The sequence below is a fragment of the Misgurnus anguillicaudatus genome, chromosome 13 (genome assembly GCF_027580225.2).
Source record: "Misgurnus anguillicaudatus chromosome 13, ASM2758022v2, whole genome shotgun sequence".
In the NCBI taxonomy this organism is placed as follows: Eukaryota; Metazoa; Chordata; class Actinopteri; order Cypriniformes; family Cobitidae; genus Misgurnus; species Misgurnus anguillicaudatus.
Window position 1 is genome coordinate 24909991 of NC_073349.2, and position 17358 is coordinate 24927348.

The 17358-nt window shown below is 38.0% G+C and overlaps 1 protein-coding gene across 1 annotated transcript in view; it reads left to right on the forward strand.

Annotated features, from left to right (window-relative positions):
- chchd6a (coiled-coil-helix-coiled-coil-helix domain containing 6a) overlaps window positions 1-17358 on the forward strand; it is a 76711-nt gene that overhangs the window by 37914 nt on the left and 21439 nt on the right. The window contains exon 8 of the mRNA XM_073875467.1: window positions 12242-12377. Within this exon, the coding sequence (XP_073731568.1) occupies window positions 12242-12377 (136 nt within the window). The remainder of the gene's footprint in view (window positions 1-12241; window positions 12378-17358) is intronic.

Consider the following 17358-nt stretch of genomic DNA (forward strand, 5'->3'; position numbering starts at 1 on the left):
TTTGTCATTACGTGCATCTTTTTTATATGTGTAGAAAAAATAAGTAGGTTATAATAATGTATAATAGAATGTATATAATAATAATATAGATCATGTATAATAATATAATACAGAAAATATTATAGTATAAAATATAATCCTGTAAATTTTATATATCAACTTTATTATAAACATAATTATAGCCTAGTATTTGATTATAGCGTACATGATTATTGCGTACAAGTGGTTTTAGGTTTTCTTGAATTTTTGGGTAGATTTAGAAGAAATTTTGATACAAAAGTTTTTGTTGAATCAGGATTTGTTCATGAAAACATCCATACGCACATCTCACAAATGTATGCCTACGCATGCTTAATGATTAAGACCCAATATTTTGGGGTTCATGTATAACCTTAAACAGATAAGTCAGAAGTTTCTTAACTCCTATAATAATAGTTTTTATTCATGCGTTTTTAATGGCTTTGCTAGAAATTTTGTCATTAGTACTTGAAAGTGTCTCGAAAGTAAATACTTCAGTCAAGTGGGTGTAAAAGTGTGAACAATTTCATAAAGAGACCTCAGAGGTTGAGGTGCCAATTTGGAAAAGTTGATGTAGACACTACTAAACAAACAAGATAGCAAATAAAAGCAGTTATTTTGTTCTGGCTGATATTGACCTCATAATAACCTATACTTTTTTGAAAAGAGAGGAGCTTTTTAGTGCCTTGAAGATGTTTCATTAATGATCGTGTTCGCTGCGAGGTACGCCTTTTCTGTGCACTGCTAGTTTACTCCCTGAAATAGTCTGTAATTGATGATAAGGTCAAAAGCACGGCAATGCCGTAGCCTTGCTCCGTTGCTTTCAAAGGAAAACAGCCTGGTTTCTATGGAGATGGGTCATCTCTGTCCCTTCTCTGCAAATGGTGAAATGAAAGAAAGTGCATCTTGGGGGAGTAGAACATGCCAGAAAGGACAGTCAGATTCTCATTAACTTAAATGTAACAGCCAATGCTCTGGCACCAACATCGATTATTATTTTTTGCTATAATGTTCTTGCCTGTTATTTCCCGCCAAACACTATGGGACAGATTTACTAACAGTGAAGTGTGTTTATTCACATGCACGTGTCTCATTGTTTTTGTAGTGCTAGTCTCAGCTGAACGTTTGATGCATATGGCACACTTAACTGGATACACTTCAGCAGATTCCAAGTCGTTCATTGGTTGAATTATACAGGATTTCGAATAAGAAAATCGAATAAGCACTGCGTTTTTAAAAGTATGCAAGTTTCATGGCATAACAAGTTGTTAAACACGTCCAAGTGTTTCGCTTGAAGTTATAAACTTTAGAGGCGTTCATGAATTAATGATTTACTTTTAGCATAGCTTAGCATAATCCATTGAATCTGATTAGACCATTAGCATCGCGCTAAAAATAACGAAAGAGTTTGGATATTTTTCCTATTTAAAACTTGACTCTGCTGAAGTTACATTGTGTACTAAAACCGACAAAAAATTAAAAGTTGCGATTTTCTAGGCAGATATGGCTAGGAACTATACTCTCATTCTGGCGTAATAATCAAGGTCTTTGCTGCCGTAACATGGCTGCAGGAGGCGTAGTGATATTACGAACTGCTTGAAAATAGTCCCCTGCTATTGAAAGTTACTAAGGGGACTATTTTCGGCTGCTTCATAATAACATTGCGCCTGCACCCATGTTACGGCAGCAAAGTCCTTGATTATTACGCCAGAATGAGAGTATAGTTCCTAGATATATATGCCTAGAAAATCGCAACTTTTAATGTTTTGTCAGTCTTAGTACACGATGTAACTACAAAAAGTCAACTTTTAAATAGGAAAAATATCAAAATTGGTTATTTTTACCACGATGCTAATGGTCTAATTAGATTCAATGGATCTTCATGTGCTAAGCTATGCTAAAAGTGGTAGCGCCAGACCCGAAGATCAGCTGAATGGATTCCAAAACTGTAAAAATCTAATGTTTAACTCTAGGGGAACTGGAAAATTAGCATCTTTTCAAAAAAAAAGTGGAGTGTCCCTTTAATCATATGTGAGATGAACTTTTAGGAGAAAAACCCTTTGGGGAAAAAGTCCTTGAGAAAAACATCCGTTGAGAGAGAGCCAGACATAGCTGATCCTATAAAATATATAATGTATATTAAATACTATATTATAACATTTTATGGAAATTAAAAAAAAAGAATTAAAAGGAAGCGGTTGGTTGTTGATGAGCAGTCTTAGGCGATCCAGTAGCAATAAAAAACTATGTATTAAGTACTATATATTAAAAAAAACTATATTAAATACTATACTATAAGATTTAATAAGAATGGGTAGACATCGGCTGGGCATCAGGACAAAGAAGACATGGCGGGTGCAGTATTTTCGAAGTGTATTTAAACTGCACCCACACATACTATATAAAACATACTGTTTCAATGATGAAGCAGTATGTACAGTCACAGTATGTGATTTCAGACGCAACTTTCTAAATAAGAATGTTAGTAAGTCTAATTTACGTAGATACAGTAGAAGCCTTGCTAGCGCTTATCAGAGGTACTTGGTTTTACATTTAAATTCATGCAATTGGATGCTTTTATCAATTGCGACAAACGTCTTGGGAATCAAACCCACCACAATTTTTAATGCGTCACACAGTTTCGGTGCATTTAGCACCTGCTGACACTCGACTGCGGGTGGTTAGTGAAGAGGATGCATTTTGCACTGAAATATTGCATGCGAAAGTGGCACAAACGTTTATTTAATTTGCACGCGCATCTAGTCGTGAGGCCTCTCTGAAGCTGCTCGTAGAATTGGCGAGATTAAATTGGCAGTTGAGATTCATTAAAGCCAAATCCTTTTCTTCTTCGCAGGAGAAACCGATACGCTCTCTCTGGGTTCAAATGAATCCTCCAACTGCTGTAATTAATGCAGATTGTTGTCGTATCTCTCCATGACCCTTCAGACGCCCCAAGCTGCTCGCCATTCACTGCGGTGCTGAGGATCTTTGCTTTATCACATCTCTCTCCTTCTCATTTATCTTTTTTCTCCACCTCGGAGTCGGTACTCCGTCTCTTCCAGTTTCTGGCCAGTCTATCTTTCTTTATAGAATGTAACAGTGACAGGCCATTTCTTTGCTGGCTTGGGTTCTGGTTGTCTATTCAGTTTGCTTTTAGAAAGACTTGAATTCCGATTAGAGCTTTGTGCAAGATTTGTGCAATTACGTTTTTTAAATGAAGTAAAAATGGCCGCCATAAAAGCAATCGTTTAACAACTTACAGGTAGTCTATTCTGGAAGGTTTGTACGGTATTGCAGAAAAATGTTCACCTCGATGGTTCTTTGAAATTGCATTTTTATCTGAAACCCTGCTATTGAGTTTAACGGTTCATCCTAACCTCTCACGGAACAAAGCAGTCTGGGGTTTTTGTGCATTTGTGGAAACCGTATCAATCATTCAAACGCTTTCAAAGTCCTGAATTTGCCAGACGACACTCAGCGTTGCCATGTTTGACAATGCAAAATAACACTTTTGACCGCTAAACCTGCAGATGGCTTGTGACTCATTCTCTCCCAGCATGCTTTGTGCGAGATTTAAAGAGGGATTTGGAACGATAAGCGCACAAGATCGTTCCAGCGTGCGAGGTATCGTGTGGCGAGACGCCTTCGAGCTCTTGCCGAGTGTGCGTGACTTACGTGTGTAAGTGTTCGTGTTACCTTGTTTCCCCGTCGTCTCTTGAGTTCGTGCCAGCTGTCATTGAGTGACAGTCATAGGTGCAAGATCATTTAGAAGAGGAGGTTACACAAATGATGTTGGCGTCTGAGTAATGAGCTCTCCCGGGGGATGACCCATCTGTCAATCAAAGTGTGGAAGAACATCTGTATCAGCCCACCTCATAGCGTTTGTGTTACGTTTGTCTTTGATGGAAGTGAATGACCTTCTTTCACTAAAACAGCTTGCATGAGTAATGGGATTGAGGGTTCTTTGTAAAGTCTACTTGCAATGGCATTCGCACCCCAATTTGGATCCTTAAAGGGATAGTTCACCCTAAATTGAAAATGTCGTTCCAAACTCATAAGACCTCCATTCATCTTTGGAACACAGTTTATGATGTTTTATATTTAGCTTGTTGACCCTTCATTGAAAATCTACGTATGGTATACCGTCCATGTCCAGAAGGGTAATAAAAACATCATCAAAGTAGTCCATGTGACATCAGTGGGTCAGTTAGAATGTGTTGAAGCATCGAAAATAAATTTTGGTCCAAAAATAAAAAAAATTACGACTTTATTCAACATTGTCTTCTCTTCCGATTCTGTTGTGGACTGCGTGCGCGAGGCTGGGGTCACGTTACTGCAGTGGCGCGGCTGACGTGTTATCCTCAGACATGTTTGCAAAGTTTTTTTTAAACTTACAGCGTGCGTCTCCCTCAGACTGTAAACAAAGCCTGGGCGCACAAAAAAAACAGCTGGGGCGCACCAGATAACACGTCAGCCGCGTGCAGTCACGTGACTTTAGTCTTGCGCATGCGCTTCACAACAGACGCGGAAGAGAAGACAATGCTGAATAAAGTTGGAATTTTTTAAAATTTTGGACCAAAATGTACACTAGTCAACATTCGAAGTGGATCAAAACCATTCAAAAAAGTTTACATAAAACCAATCCCTCATACCCATTCTTGTCTTAGGACAACTTTGATAAACTTTTTTGATCCACTTCAAATGTTGACTAGTATATTTTCGATGCTTCAACACATTCTAACTGACCCACCGATGTCACATGGACTACTTTGATGATGTTTATTACCTTTCTGGACATGGACAGTATATCGTACATAGATTTTCAATGAAGAATCAACAAGCTCTCGAACTAAATATAAAACATCATAAACTGTGTTCTGAACATGAACATAGGTCTAACGAATTTGGATCGACATGAGGGTGAGTCATTAATGACATTATTCTCATTTTTGGGTGAACTATCCCTTTAATGTGGTGCGTTGGTTTCATCCATCAATTGACTAAAATGAAAAGTGGACTTTTTTTGTACCAGAGTATGGCAGGTGCATTTAGGGGAGGAGTTAAAAGTAAGAAGCCATTTTTATGTATTTTTTTAATAAATGGTTTTGTATTTTTTTTTTTACTTGACATCCCCTTGCCCAATTTACATTTGAATGAGTGCTCACTATATTCTTAAAAAAGTAACTTTTATGTTTTATGTCAATGATAATAACATTTTTGGTCATACTGTACTTTTAATGGCATCAATCACATGTTAAGATTTGAATGAAATTGCTGAGTCATTTTTTCTCCTAGTTTCTGCACTGGCTTAGGTACGGTTTGTTTTATCCATTCAATCCACTTGTTGGCAGTGGTATGTCTGGCAGCTTTAGCAAGCAGTTTTGCTCTTCTACCTGCGTGAAGCTGATGTTTTAATCCTGGTTTTAATCCCCAAGGGTACGGGAGGCTTCAGACCTCCGACTCCTGGAGCATGACAGGGCCGCTGTTTAATCCCCACCAGCCTTGAGCCTCTCAGTTTCCCTCTGTCGCTCGCTACTCCTGACGCGTGAAGCTGAGGGCACGCCGCCGTCTTGCCCCAACCTCGAGCGAGAACTGTTGTGGATCTGATAACTCAAATTGAAAAAGCCTGCTGAGGAGCAAGGAGTGCTACTTATCTTACAGGGGTGTTGGGAAACTTAGCTGAATAGACAGGTCAGCGATATATTCAAAGCAGTGTAGATGAGGGGCTGTATGGACTGGGTGTGCTGAAAGTGATTTGAATCTGTTTGCAAATGCTTAGGTTCTCTACATGAAGTCTGTGGGTGTTTTCCTTGTTTCTCATTTTACATATATGCATTTGGCAGATGCTTTTATTCAAGTGACTTAAGGGGTGGTCACACTAGACTTTGAGCATACGCATATTTTTCAACATTACTGCGAATATGGGTGGGGAGCGCTTCGTCAATATAATTATTTGGCTTTGTCCATAGTTGCTTTTCAGTAGAGTGAAAGGTCATGTCATGATGTACCGTTTTTACGCTGCAGAATGCGAATTTTCAGTCTGACTCATTCGCATGCATATAAATGGAAGTCACTGGAACAAAAAGTGTAGTAGTGTTGCTGCCCGTTTACAGTGCGTGTCACTCAAGGTATACTTTTTTATCATCATGTGTGTTCCCTGGGTTTGAACCCATGATCTTTTGCACTGCTATTTACGTACCGTTTTTGAAACCATTACATTTTTTGCATCTTTGACATTCGGCATTGTTTTTATAATAATTAACTCTTCTCCGTGCCATTGCCGAGTTAACTCGTCAATTAAGAGAAAACGCTTCCCTGCCAATGACGAGTATTTCTGGCAATCCGCAATACCGCTATTATCCACCAGGTACTCCGGAAAGAGTTAAGCACCTCTTAATACTTTAAAGGTCGCGTTCTTTCTGTGTTTTTGAAGCTTTGATTGTGTTTACAGTGCGCAATATAACGTGTTCATGTTTCACGTGTAAAAAAAACGCTGTATTTTTCACACAATTTATCTGTATACTGCTGTTTTTACTATTCTCAAAACGTGCTGATGTCTTCCTTGTTCTATGAATTCCCTCCTTTAGAAATACGTAACGAGTTCTGATTTTGTAGTTTGTTTAGTGTGTTGGGATTCGATAGCAGCTTAGCTTGCGTTAGCTTAGCTGGTGACAGACGTATTCCTGTGGGCGGAGTTTAGTCAAAAACTGTTGATGTCATTAAAGCAGGAAGTAGAGGACTGTAGTCCAAACAAGCCGTTCGCTGTAGGGTTTGAAAGGCGAATTCTGTTAAAAAATAATATCGCTTGGCAGTGAACTTTGAGCTTTATCATTTTACAGGTATTATTTATGCTCAAACAGCAACATTACACACAAACTAGATTTAAAAAATTGGATCAGAAAGAACTTGACCTTTAATGTGAGAAAAAACAGCAAATACTACCATGATGTATTTTTACAGTATACGTTGATTTTAGCTTTGTTTATGCTATACAACCATAAGATAAGTTTAGGGTTGCAAAATTATGGGAATTTTGGAAACTTTCCATGGAAAATACACAGGAATATATGAGAATTATGGCACACGGATGAATATGAGTCAGATGTTGTGGAAGCTAATGTTTGTATGTTATACAGCTTGTATAAATGATCCAAAATTTCCAATTAATTTCCTTGGAATATTGCTGAAATTCCCGGGCCTACTCACATCTCACCGTAATAATACGATTTTTTTTACAGTAGTTACAATGAGCTAGTGAGAATTTTGTGTTCACTTAATTGTCCTAAGAAATATAATAACATGTTAATTGTCCTAAAATAGGCTTAATTTTTTATACAACTTAATAATTTTCCTTGTTTCTTATTTGATTTTGTATTGAAGCATGACCCATACATATTCTACAAAATTTTTGCTAAACTCCACCCTTGCAAGTAATTTTAAATGCAAGAGTCAGTAGAATAAAATCAGATCCGTTGACAAAACAAATCTTTTGACTTCATGTGGATTTTTGCAATTGTTGTGATGCAAACTCACTCTTTTATGCAAAGAGAAAGAAACGAGCGAGAAGACGACTGCGTCTGGTCAGTATCACGCTTGGTCTCCATTCCCAGCGAACCTTCTCGCTCCATGGCAGCCAATTAAATTGCCTTAGCCAGGCTTTTGTTGTTATTTTGCGATGGATGTTGTTCGTGGTCTGTCAGAGGAAAGATTCTCATTAGAGAAGCTGTTGGCTGTGAGGGCGGGTAGGAGAGCGCTGCTACTAGACTGCGGGTCACGAGTCTTTGATTTAACCGAGCCACATTACAGCACATGTTCTACAGTAAGTCTGACGCAAGCCAAATAAAAGTAACCGGCTGTGTGTTTTTCGGCTTTTCACACATGCAGGAGGGTTTTTGACAATAATTATCGTTTAGCCGTCTCCTCTCAAATTTCTGTTCACGCTTCATTTATTAAAACCATCCAACATAGAGCTATATGACAGCGAATCATCACTTTTGAATTTGTTGGTTTCTTTTTCTTCAAATGAAAAACTGAGCTAAACTTTTTAGGATTCAAGCGTAGGCTGTGAAGCTGTGTGTTTAAAGATCTGAGTTTGTAACTAAAAGTTTGCCGGACTTAAAAAATGAAATCTTCATGGAGTGAATGTGAGACTCGCATGTAAATAATGTCAAAAGTTTCACATTTGGTTGATTTATAGGAACATTCCTATAATAGGCTCACATTTTATTTAACATTGGAGAACCCATGGGGTCAAATTTGGTCGCTGTTAATTGCTGCTACCCAAAATCTTTTTGGGTTCTCCACGGTTAAGGAGTATTTTTTCTTTCTTTGATTCGAGAATGACATTATAGAGAGATTTTAACACTGTATTATAGGGTGATTCTCGCGAAATTAGACTTATGAGGTGTCATGAAACATTTTGATAAAAAAGTAAATGCTATCAAAATAAGAATCATACAGTTACAAACATCTCTTTTATGTACTATTTTGCACATTGTTTTTTCCACATTTAAGGGGAAAATGTTCATTACCGCAACGTGTCCATGACTGGATTTGGGTTCTTTGACATGGAAATATTTATAATTAAAAAAATCTTTACTGCATGTTATACTATAAATGTTTATAGTAAAGAAACATGTGGTATTTGGTGATCATTGGTAAATGTAGAGACAATAATAAGGAATATAAATGTGTCCAAGACCAATTTTCTCATCCTCCGCAACAATTTTCAATCATTGTTTAAACAATTAACATAAAAAAATTGTTGGAAATTCTTATTTTTTCTCTCCAGTAAAGTTTAAATTTTTTTTGTCATAGTACCTAAACAACTTTTTAGTTCTCATTACCGAAACGTGAGTTTGTAAAGGCATATATTTAATGTAATATTATGTTGCGGTAATGATCATTTTTGATAATGATCTAAAAATGTAAATAATTCTATAGGAAATATTTTTTAAATCTTCTAAAAATAATGGTTATAGTAAGTTCAGACCTTAATCTTAAATGTGCAAAAAAATTTGGCTTCAAGGGCTTTTTAAAAATTCTGATGCTGGACACCTTCTAAATCTGGATTTTGTGAGAATCACCCTCATATCTTGAGGAAATGTACTTGTACCCTGACGACCCCTCACCCCATCACAACAGAGTAACATCTCCTCTCCGCACCTGTCCCTGTACAGCGGCCCACGGGTCACAGAAGTGTGCGTGACTGTTGAGCTTTACCTGATGATTGACTAGAAAGAAGTGAAGCGTCTTCTCAGCACTTCAGACATGGTTACCCTACAGAGAGGTGTGCGGCTCTGACCTGCTGCTCTCCCAAATCCGACCCAGTACTTATTAGCTTTGTCAGATTCCTCTCTCTTGCTCGCTCGCTCACCCCCTCTCTCTCCTATCTCTCGCTAATTTTTTCAATTTAAAGGTATTTTATTGTGATACAGAACTTACAAAGCATTATACATAAAATATACTAGGTAAACAAAAAAAAGGTGCTCTCTATTCTTTCCTTTCTCCTCTATCCTCCCTGCGTCCTGTCAGGTTTAAGTAGGGTCCATCACTGCGAAGACGCTGGCCCCTACAGGTAAGATTGGATGGGAGGATTGGAGACGTGGTCGAGGTGGAGAGGGGAGTAAGCTCGTGCTCAGTCAATTGAAAAGCTGTCAGAGCGCGAGCGAGCGCCTGGAAGGAGAGTCGTCGAGATAAGGCGAGGTTCTCATCTGCCAGATGAGCTCGAGCGAGGTCAAGGCAACGGCGCCTCTAATCTAGTTAATTTTGGACCCTCGATTCGGAAAACATGTCGAGACGTACTCCGAGCCGATAAAGCCTTGTGGCTTACGCTTTGTATCAAGTTTGATTTCGTGTTTTTATGTTTTCCTCCTTGCCTTTATTTATTTATCTTCACTTCTCAAGCGTAATCCGAGTTAGAGTTTTTTTTAGCCCTGTAATTCCACAGTCTTGTTTTTTCTGTTATCAACAAAAGCTGATTGGAAATAATTAATGAGCGGCGGAAGCTAAACCTCCATGCGGCCTTTGGTATCTACCAATTTTCAGCCAGCGTGCGGCTCCTTAGCATCAGAGTAATGAGCTTGTCTCTGGAAGTTACGAGCACATGCTCTTACACGCGTCGGATGTGTTTTAAACTAATTTAATCTTTTGTAGTTGCGTTTTTTGGTGCATTTCATTTCCATATTTTTGTGCGTTTCCCGCCTCGGAAACGTTTGTGAAGTCCGGCTTTGTTCCGTGGCTCTCAGCTCCGTTAAGGCGATTACAAATAATAGACGAAATTCTTGTAATTAACGTTTAATCTTTAAACGCTGTGTTATTTATTTACAGATGTGAAAAGAGGAAACGAGCGTCCCTCACATTCTGCTCTTCAAAGCCGTCGTAACTCGGCTAATATTTTTATTAAAGACCTCACCTTCAATTTGGTTCAGTTCAGCTTTGGTTCGAGCAAGGCAATTTTCTGCTTCAGACTGCTTTAATAAACCTTCTCTCTTTCCTGATGAAGGCAGTTTATTTTAAATTAAAAGAGAGTTTCTTATCTACCAGAGCAAAGATTGTGACTACTGTAGTCATTCTTCTCTTCACAGGGTAATTAAAACTAAAAATCCTTTCGGAGGCTGATAAAAATACAGGATCTGATATGTGCCGGCCTTCTAACGCGCATAGACGTGTTATTGACGGACATTTATTCGTTTGCTTTCCCCAAACAACGATAAGACGTACGACTCTGTGCTTGAAAGGGGATCGGCGGATACCGTATCTCTGCCCTGCGTCAGGGCGATGTCGTGGTCATTGATGGGTTTTAATTGAATCGGTCTTCAGGATTCGCTAGTGAAACCTAAGCCAGGCCGCATTTTTAAATCGGCTTTCAATTAAGTGGGGTGTCAGTCGATCTTCTCAAAGGAGCTGTTGCGTTTCGGGTAAGCTGGGTTTCTCAGATTCCCTTTGCTTAATCAGTCCGGAGATATCTGGTGTGACACCTAGCTGGCTTTTGTCAACTATATAGCAAGAATAGTTATTTGATTGGATGAATTGCTGTATTTTTGGTTTTTGTTTTACCTCTCAACATATTTACAATTATAGGTAATTTAGTATTGTCCATCAATTGTTGTATTTTCTGTCTTTTTGTATGAAATGAGATCTGCTCTTCAGCTGTGTTACATTTTCAAGTCTTCATAAAAAACATTTTATAAGGGTGTAAAAAGTATGTGCACCCTTAGGGGCGGTGTCCCGGACTAAAATGCATATTTGATCTGCAACACCTTGCACTGACATATCTTGTTTTGTCTCAAGATGCACATCATTTTTTTTGTAAGGTTTGTTTGTAAAAAACTTAAATGTCCTAATATAACTAAGACCTAGTCCTGGATTAATCTAAACCCTGTCCTGGAAACCACCCTATAATGTCCTATAATTGCAGGTTAGACGTGCACATTTGTCAGTGTTTTCTACTGTTGAAGTCATACATAACATTCAATCATTTTATCCATAAATTCAACAAGTTAGTTAGACATTCAATTCGACTTCTAGATAGCCAATCGTTTTTTTAACTTGACAGCCAAAGTGATTAGCTTGATTAAATAAACTGCTGTATAAAATCCATGCATTTGTTTTACAATTCAGTTTCATTTAATTGCCTCCGATTATCAGTTTAAGCGAATATACGCATGCAGATCTCGCCGCCGCATAAAAGATCAGAATCAATAACCGTCATTTGAACAATCATTCGAACAATGGCCGCCCCGTTGCGCATTATTAGTTCAAGTGAAGGCGTTTGTCTGCTGTAATGATGATTGACAGGTTATTTGCCGCGCGCTTTATTTCTTCAGGGTCTACTGTACAGATGTACCGAGGAGTTTGCCAGGTCTGTTCACCCTCCCAGCCTCCTTCCCGCTCGCTGAGTTATTTATCATAGTTCTTCTAGTCAGTGCCACTCTCGACACTGCCGTTATTAATGAATATCCACTCTGCCGGTAATTCAGTTTAACCTGTCTCCCCGTATTCATTCATTCTACTAAAGCATCCGCAGGAAGAGCGGAATTGATGTGGCGGGGGGGTGAATGAGTCATGCGATTTATTTTACATCAAATCTGTTTTTTTTCATATGAAGTATTCACTTCCACTGTATACAGAATTCCATTTGGATTTGCATAAAAATATCTTCTTGCCCTTTTGTCGTAATGCTTCCTTTTCACCGACCTTTCATCTCTCTCTCTCTCGGCAGGCCACGTAACGTGGAGCCGGTGTGCACGAACCTGCAGGCTCAGATCATGAACTGCTACAGAGAGAACCGTGAGCAAACGCTTCGGTGTTCAGACCTGGCCAAAGAGTACCTGCAGTGCATCAATGCTGCAAAGAAGGTAAGAACAATAAATACTCACCCTGTGTCCAAATATGTGTACCTGAAAAATGATGGGTTGTTTCAACTTGTGGTTTGGTAAAATATGGACCAACCAGTGTTGTAGTCGAGTCCGAGTCAAGACCAAGACCAGAGATCGAGTCCATATAAAGCTGAATGTGGACTCGGACTCGACAGTCGATCTCTGGCCTTGGTCTTAAAGGGATTGTTCACCCCCCAAAAAATGTTTATGTTGTTACAAATCTGTATACATTTTTTTTGTTCTGATGAAGACGAAGGAAGATATTTTGATGAATGTTTGTAACCGAACCGATCACATTTAGTTCCATAGTAGGAAAAAATATTATGGAAGTGAATGGGGGTCATGAATGGTTTGGTTACAAACATTTCTCTGAATAACTCATCAGAACAAAGAAATGTATGCAGGTTTGTAACATCATGAGAGTGAATAAACAATGACAGAATTTTCATTTTTGTGCGAACTATCCCTTTAACTCGCACTCCAGTTGGACTCAACTTAAATTAACATTGAAAATGTACAGCCGTGGGATGACAACACAGCATTTTAGGTTGAAACAATCCAGCATATGTTGATTTAAACACCATGGTTGGGTGTGTCCATATTTTACCCAACCATGGGCTGAAACGACTCAGTATTTTTTTAGAATGTACTTCCCTGCATTTATTGTGAATGTGTACAATGTGCAGGATTTGTGAAAAATTATTTATCTATGTGCGCAGATACATTTTATTAGATTAGGTTTGGCTTTTGTATTAGTGATGTGATTAGTTATGAGTCAGGATGGTTAACAAGCCATCTGACCACCAACTACAGTAACTAATTAGTGTCATCATTTATAGCTTTTAAATTTTTTCTTGAACACAACTTTTTGATTTTAGGCCAGCGCAAACCATCATTTTGGCATTAATTCTTTTCCCGCCAGTGTTTTTTAAAAAAGTTGCCCACCAGCGCCAGCATTTTTTATAATTTTCACAAAAGTTTAATGCTTTGCAGAAAATGTTCTTATTTAAAGGCGGAGTGCACAATGTTTGAAAGCCAATGTTGATATTTGAAATCACCTAAACAAACACGCCCCTACCCCAAAGAATCTGGACCTTCTTTTAAAAGACCCGCCCCACACATACGCAACCCGGCAAGGATGTCGGTTAGTAGACACGCTCCTTACTGCTGATTGGCTATAAGTGTGTTTTGGTAGTTAGCCCGTCTCCTTTTCCAAAGCGTTTTTCAAACATTGTGCACTCCGCCTTTAAATATACAAACATACAGTATAGACAGTTTCAGCAGTAACAACATAAACAAGCATCTTTCGTGGAACACTCGCAACTTCCGCTAAACTCCGCTAAGAATAAATAACAACAAAGTCCTTTTAAAGTAGTTTATTTATATAACAAGCAAAATAAACAACACGTAGATTACCTAGGAAACCAAAACATTTGTTATTTTCGACAAGGTATTTGTTCAAGAGTTCAGTTTTGCAACTAGTCAGACCATTAAAAAAACTTAAACCAGAAGTAAAGTTCCGACCAAACGCATTATCGCGTCACCGCACGTGCGTCCAATGAAACGTCTATATCAAATGAAAGAACAGAGCTTCTGCTTTAAAAAACAATTTTTTATCCTACGTTAATTTGTTCTCTTAAGTTTCCTAAAAAAGCTGACATAATTGCGTTTTTGTGAAAGACTTCTGATAGAATTCCTATTCAAAGCGATGATCAAAACACAAGCTGCGTCTGAACTGTTTGGGGGGAGGGGTTGCTTCCTGCTTGCATAAGTTGGGTAAGAGCAATAATAGCGGTATTGCGGATTGCCGGAAAAATCATTTGATTGCCGTTTTCTCTTAATTAATGAGTTAACTTGTCAATGGCGGCGAAAGAGTTAAATAACAATGTAGGTATTTACTAAAGACACGCAATGGATCATCAGTGCTGAAAAGGTGTGGTATAGTTATTTTTGCGACTGTCTTTATTGCATATGTATTTGTAGGAGTTTCCCTTTCAGAGGCAAAATTTTTGGAAGGAGAATATGTAATTGATTTACACAATGTGATTTACTAATGTTTGCGTGTGTTATGTATTTGCGCCATTCTTTACCGCCGAAAAAAATCATGTCTTAAATAATTTTGCTCTTAAAATGGCTGCATTTGCTTAAAAAATACACAGAGAGCAGAGAACGCGGAATACAATGCAGATGATTGTTTTAACATGTAACAGTTTATTTGGAATGCCAGAGGAACATAATATTCAAAAATATTGTTTGCCACGTCATTTTCTATTTGCTGAAGTAAAGAGGAGTCACTAGAAGTCACACAATACCAGATGTTTCAAAGCTTCTTGTAAACCTTTATTTTTTGTCCTCAAGTTTTTTTTCAGTGTACTATGGCTTCGTTTGCTGCGATCACACACCTAAAATTTTCCGCTGTGATGTCTGTGGTGCTGAACTCAAGATCAGCTTTGCTTATTTGCGACCCTGAACTTATTTGCGTTGGTCATTATTGCGTGTTATTTAATTTGCGCCTTTTTTGTAAATAACCTACAGATATTACCACCCATCGGCGCTTTTTGGGAATTGCGCTCTCACGCTAATTTGCCTCATTTAGTAAATCTTTTCTTAGTAGATTGCGTTGGTCATTATTGCGTGTTATTTAATTTGTGCCTTTTTTGTAAATAACCTGTAGATATTTCCACCCATCGGCGCTTTTTGGGAATTGCGCTCTTGCGCTAATTTGCCCCATTTAGTAAATCTTTTCTTAGTAGATTGCGTTGGTCATTATTGCGTGTTATTTAATTTTCTCATTTTTTGTAAATAATCTGCAGATATTACCATTCCCATAGGCGCTTTTTTGGAATTGCGCTCTTACGCTAATTTAGTAAATCTGGCCCTTAGTGTGTCTACTAGAAATAAAAGAAGATTAATCTTCAAAGTTATTATCTTGTTGGACAAGTGTCATAAAAGTTTGCTTAACACAAGGATTATTTTGTGTGATAATCCTAAAGTCTATGGGATAAATTGGCTTTTTAGTGAGGGAACCAGTGTCCCTCTCACTTTCGGGGTTGGCCTACAAAAATACATCATCCCTGTGGCACTCTATTATAAAAGACTTACGTTGACTGTAGACAATTCACTGACCAAATTTTTTTTGGTTTTGGTCTGCAACACTGTTGCTAAATGGATGGTTTTGATGGTATTAATTCTTCTGAAGTTTTACTTTTGATGTTCAGTTGTAGTCAGACAAAAGTAAAATAATGGCTTCACGCCATCACACCCTCAGTCTAAGGGAGTGTTTGTGTGTGTGTGTGTGTGTGTGTGTGTGTGTGTGTTTGTGTTGAGAGGTTGCTGGCTCACTAGTACACATTGCACTCAGGGAGTGTGTGATAATCACTGCTATGGCAACAGCGCTCAGTACCAGGATGTGAAACTGGAGCGACTCTCGCTTCTGCTGGTGGTTTATCACTCGTTTTCTCCCCATCCCAATTTTTGTCTCCATGGTTGTCTGCAAATCCTTTTTTTTTCTGTACTGTCATAACTGTTGAACAAAGTGTGGACTTTCGATTTGATCTCTTTTTAATTGCTGTTTTTTATCACAGCTACTTAATAGTGAATACTCTTTTGGTTTGGCCAATTTATTTTTCATTGCTGTTAGCATTTTTTTGACCTATTGCTTTTGCCTGGAGTATGTTTATTTGTAATAAAAGCTTTTCTGAATGATGTTTGATCAAGCGGTTTGGTTGTACATGTGAGCGCAGATGTGCAGTCGCACACTGCGTCTTTGTGCATTTCAACTTTTCACTGAGACTAGCTATTGCAACAAAAGCAGTGAGTGGTAAACCCAAGATCCTGATCAATGGTATTTGTTTGGTTAATCGAACCTCATTCTCAATGCACATAAAGCTTTTTTTTGCGCGGTGAGACAGAAGCAAGATTCCCTGCTGAATAGAGAGACTCAATATTAAAATGATGCAATTTTTTCTTACGGTTTCATAAATATGAACACACTGCTGAGCTTCAGGAGTGACAAAAATCAGCATTTAAGTTTCATTAAAATCCAGACAACTTTGTCGCTAGGTCTTCTGAAGCTGTCTGGTATCTCTTATATCTTATTTGAGCTGCATCACGGCAGGGTGGAAATCAATAACGATGTTTCAACCCTTGCTTGGTGCTTTGTTGTCTTTTTACCAGTTTGGCAGTAACCACCATCATCTTTGTATGGAAGAGAGTGACACAGACGTCTCTTTTTGTGTATGACAGAGGAAAATAAGCCGTAGGAGTTTGAAGGGTGATAAAATGATAACAGAAGTTTAGTTTGAATATTAATATAAATATTAGCCACATTAGCTTTTGAATAGCGGTTGGTTACCTCTGTATAAAATATTTTTGTAGCCAACTAATATTTTAGAACAGATGCCACGTTGCTGACTTGGAAGTGTACAATAAAATGCAGTGGACCTTGTTATAATTTGGCTGCATTTAATTAAAATCCAGCCATTAAACATGCGATAAGCAGTGGCATTTACTGCTATAATTTAGCTACATATGGTTTTATTACAAGGAAAGGCATATTATATATTTACATATCAGTTATATGAACTAACATAAAAGTTTGTGGTCTTTGCAGACTAAAAAGATTGGGACTGTGTGTTTGAGATGTCTGATTGCTAGCTATTATAGGTTATATATTATATATTACAGCTATATAGGCTATACACTACTGTTTAGGGTCACCTGCCTGCCTTTCTTTTCCATTTAAGCATTCTGTCCATCCATCTGTCTATCTATCTATATTTACAATGTGTATACAGACTGTCTGTATGTCTATGTAGTATATCTTATCTGCCTGTCTGTGTAGTTATCTAGCTGTCTGTCTTTTTCCATCCATCCATCCATCTATCCCTTCTGTCTGTCTGTATTCACCATGTGTATTCTGTCTGTCTGTTTGTCTGTCTATATTCACAGTGTGTATTCT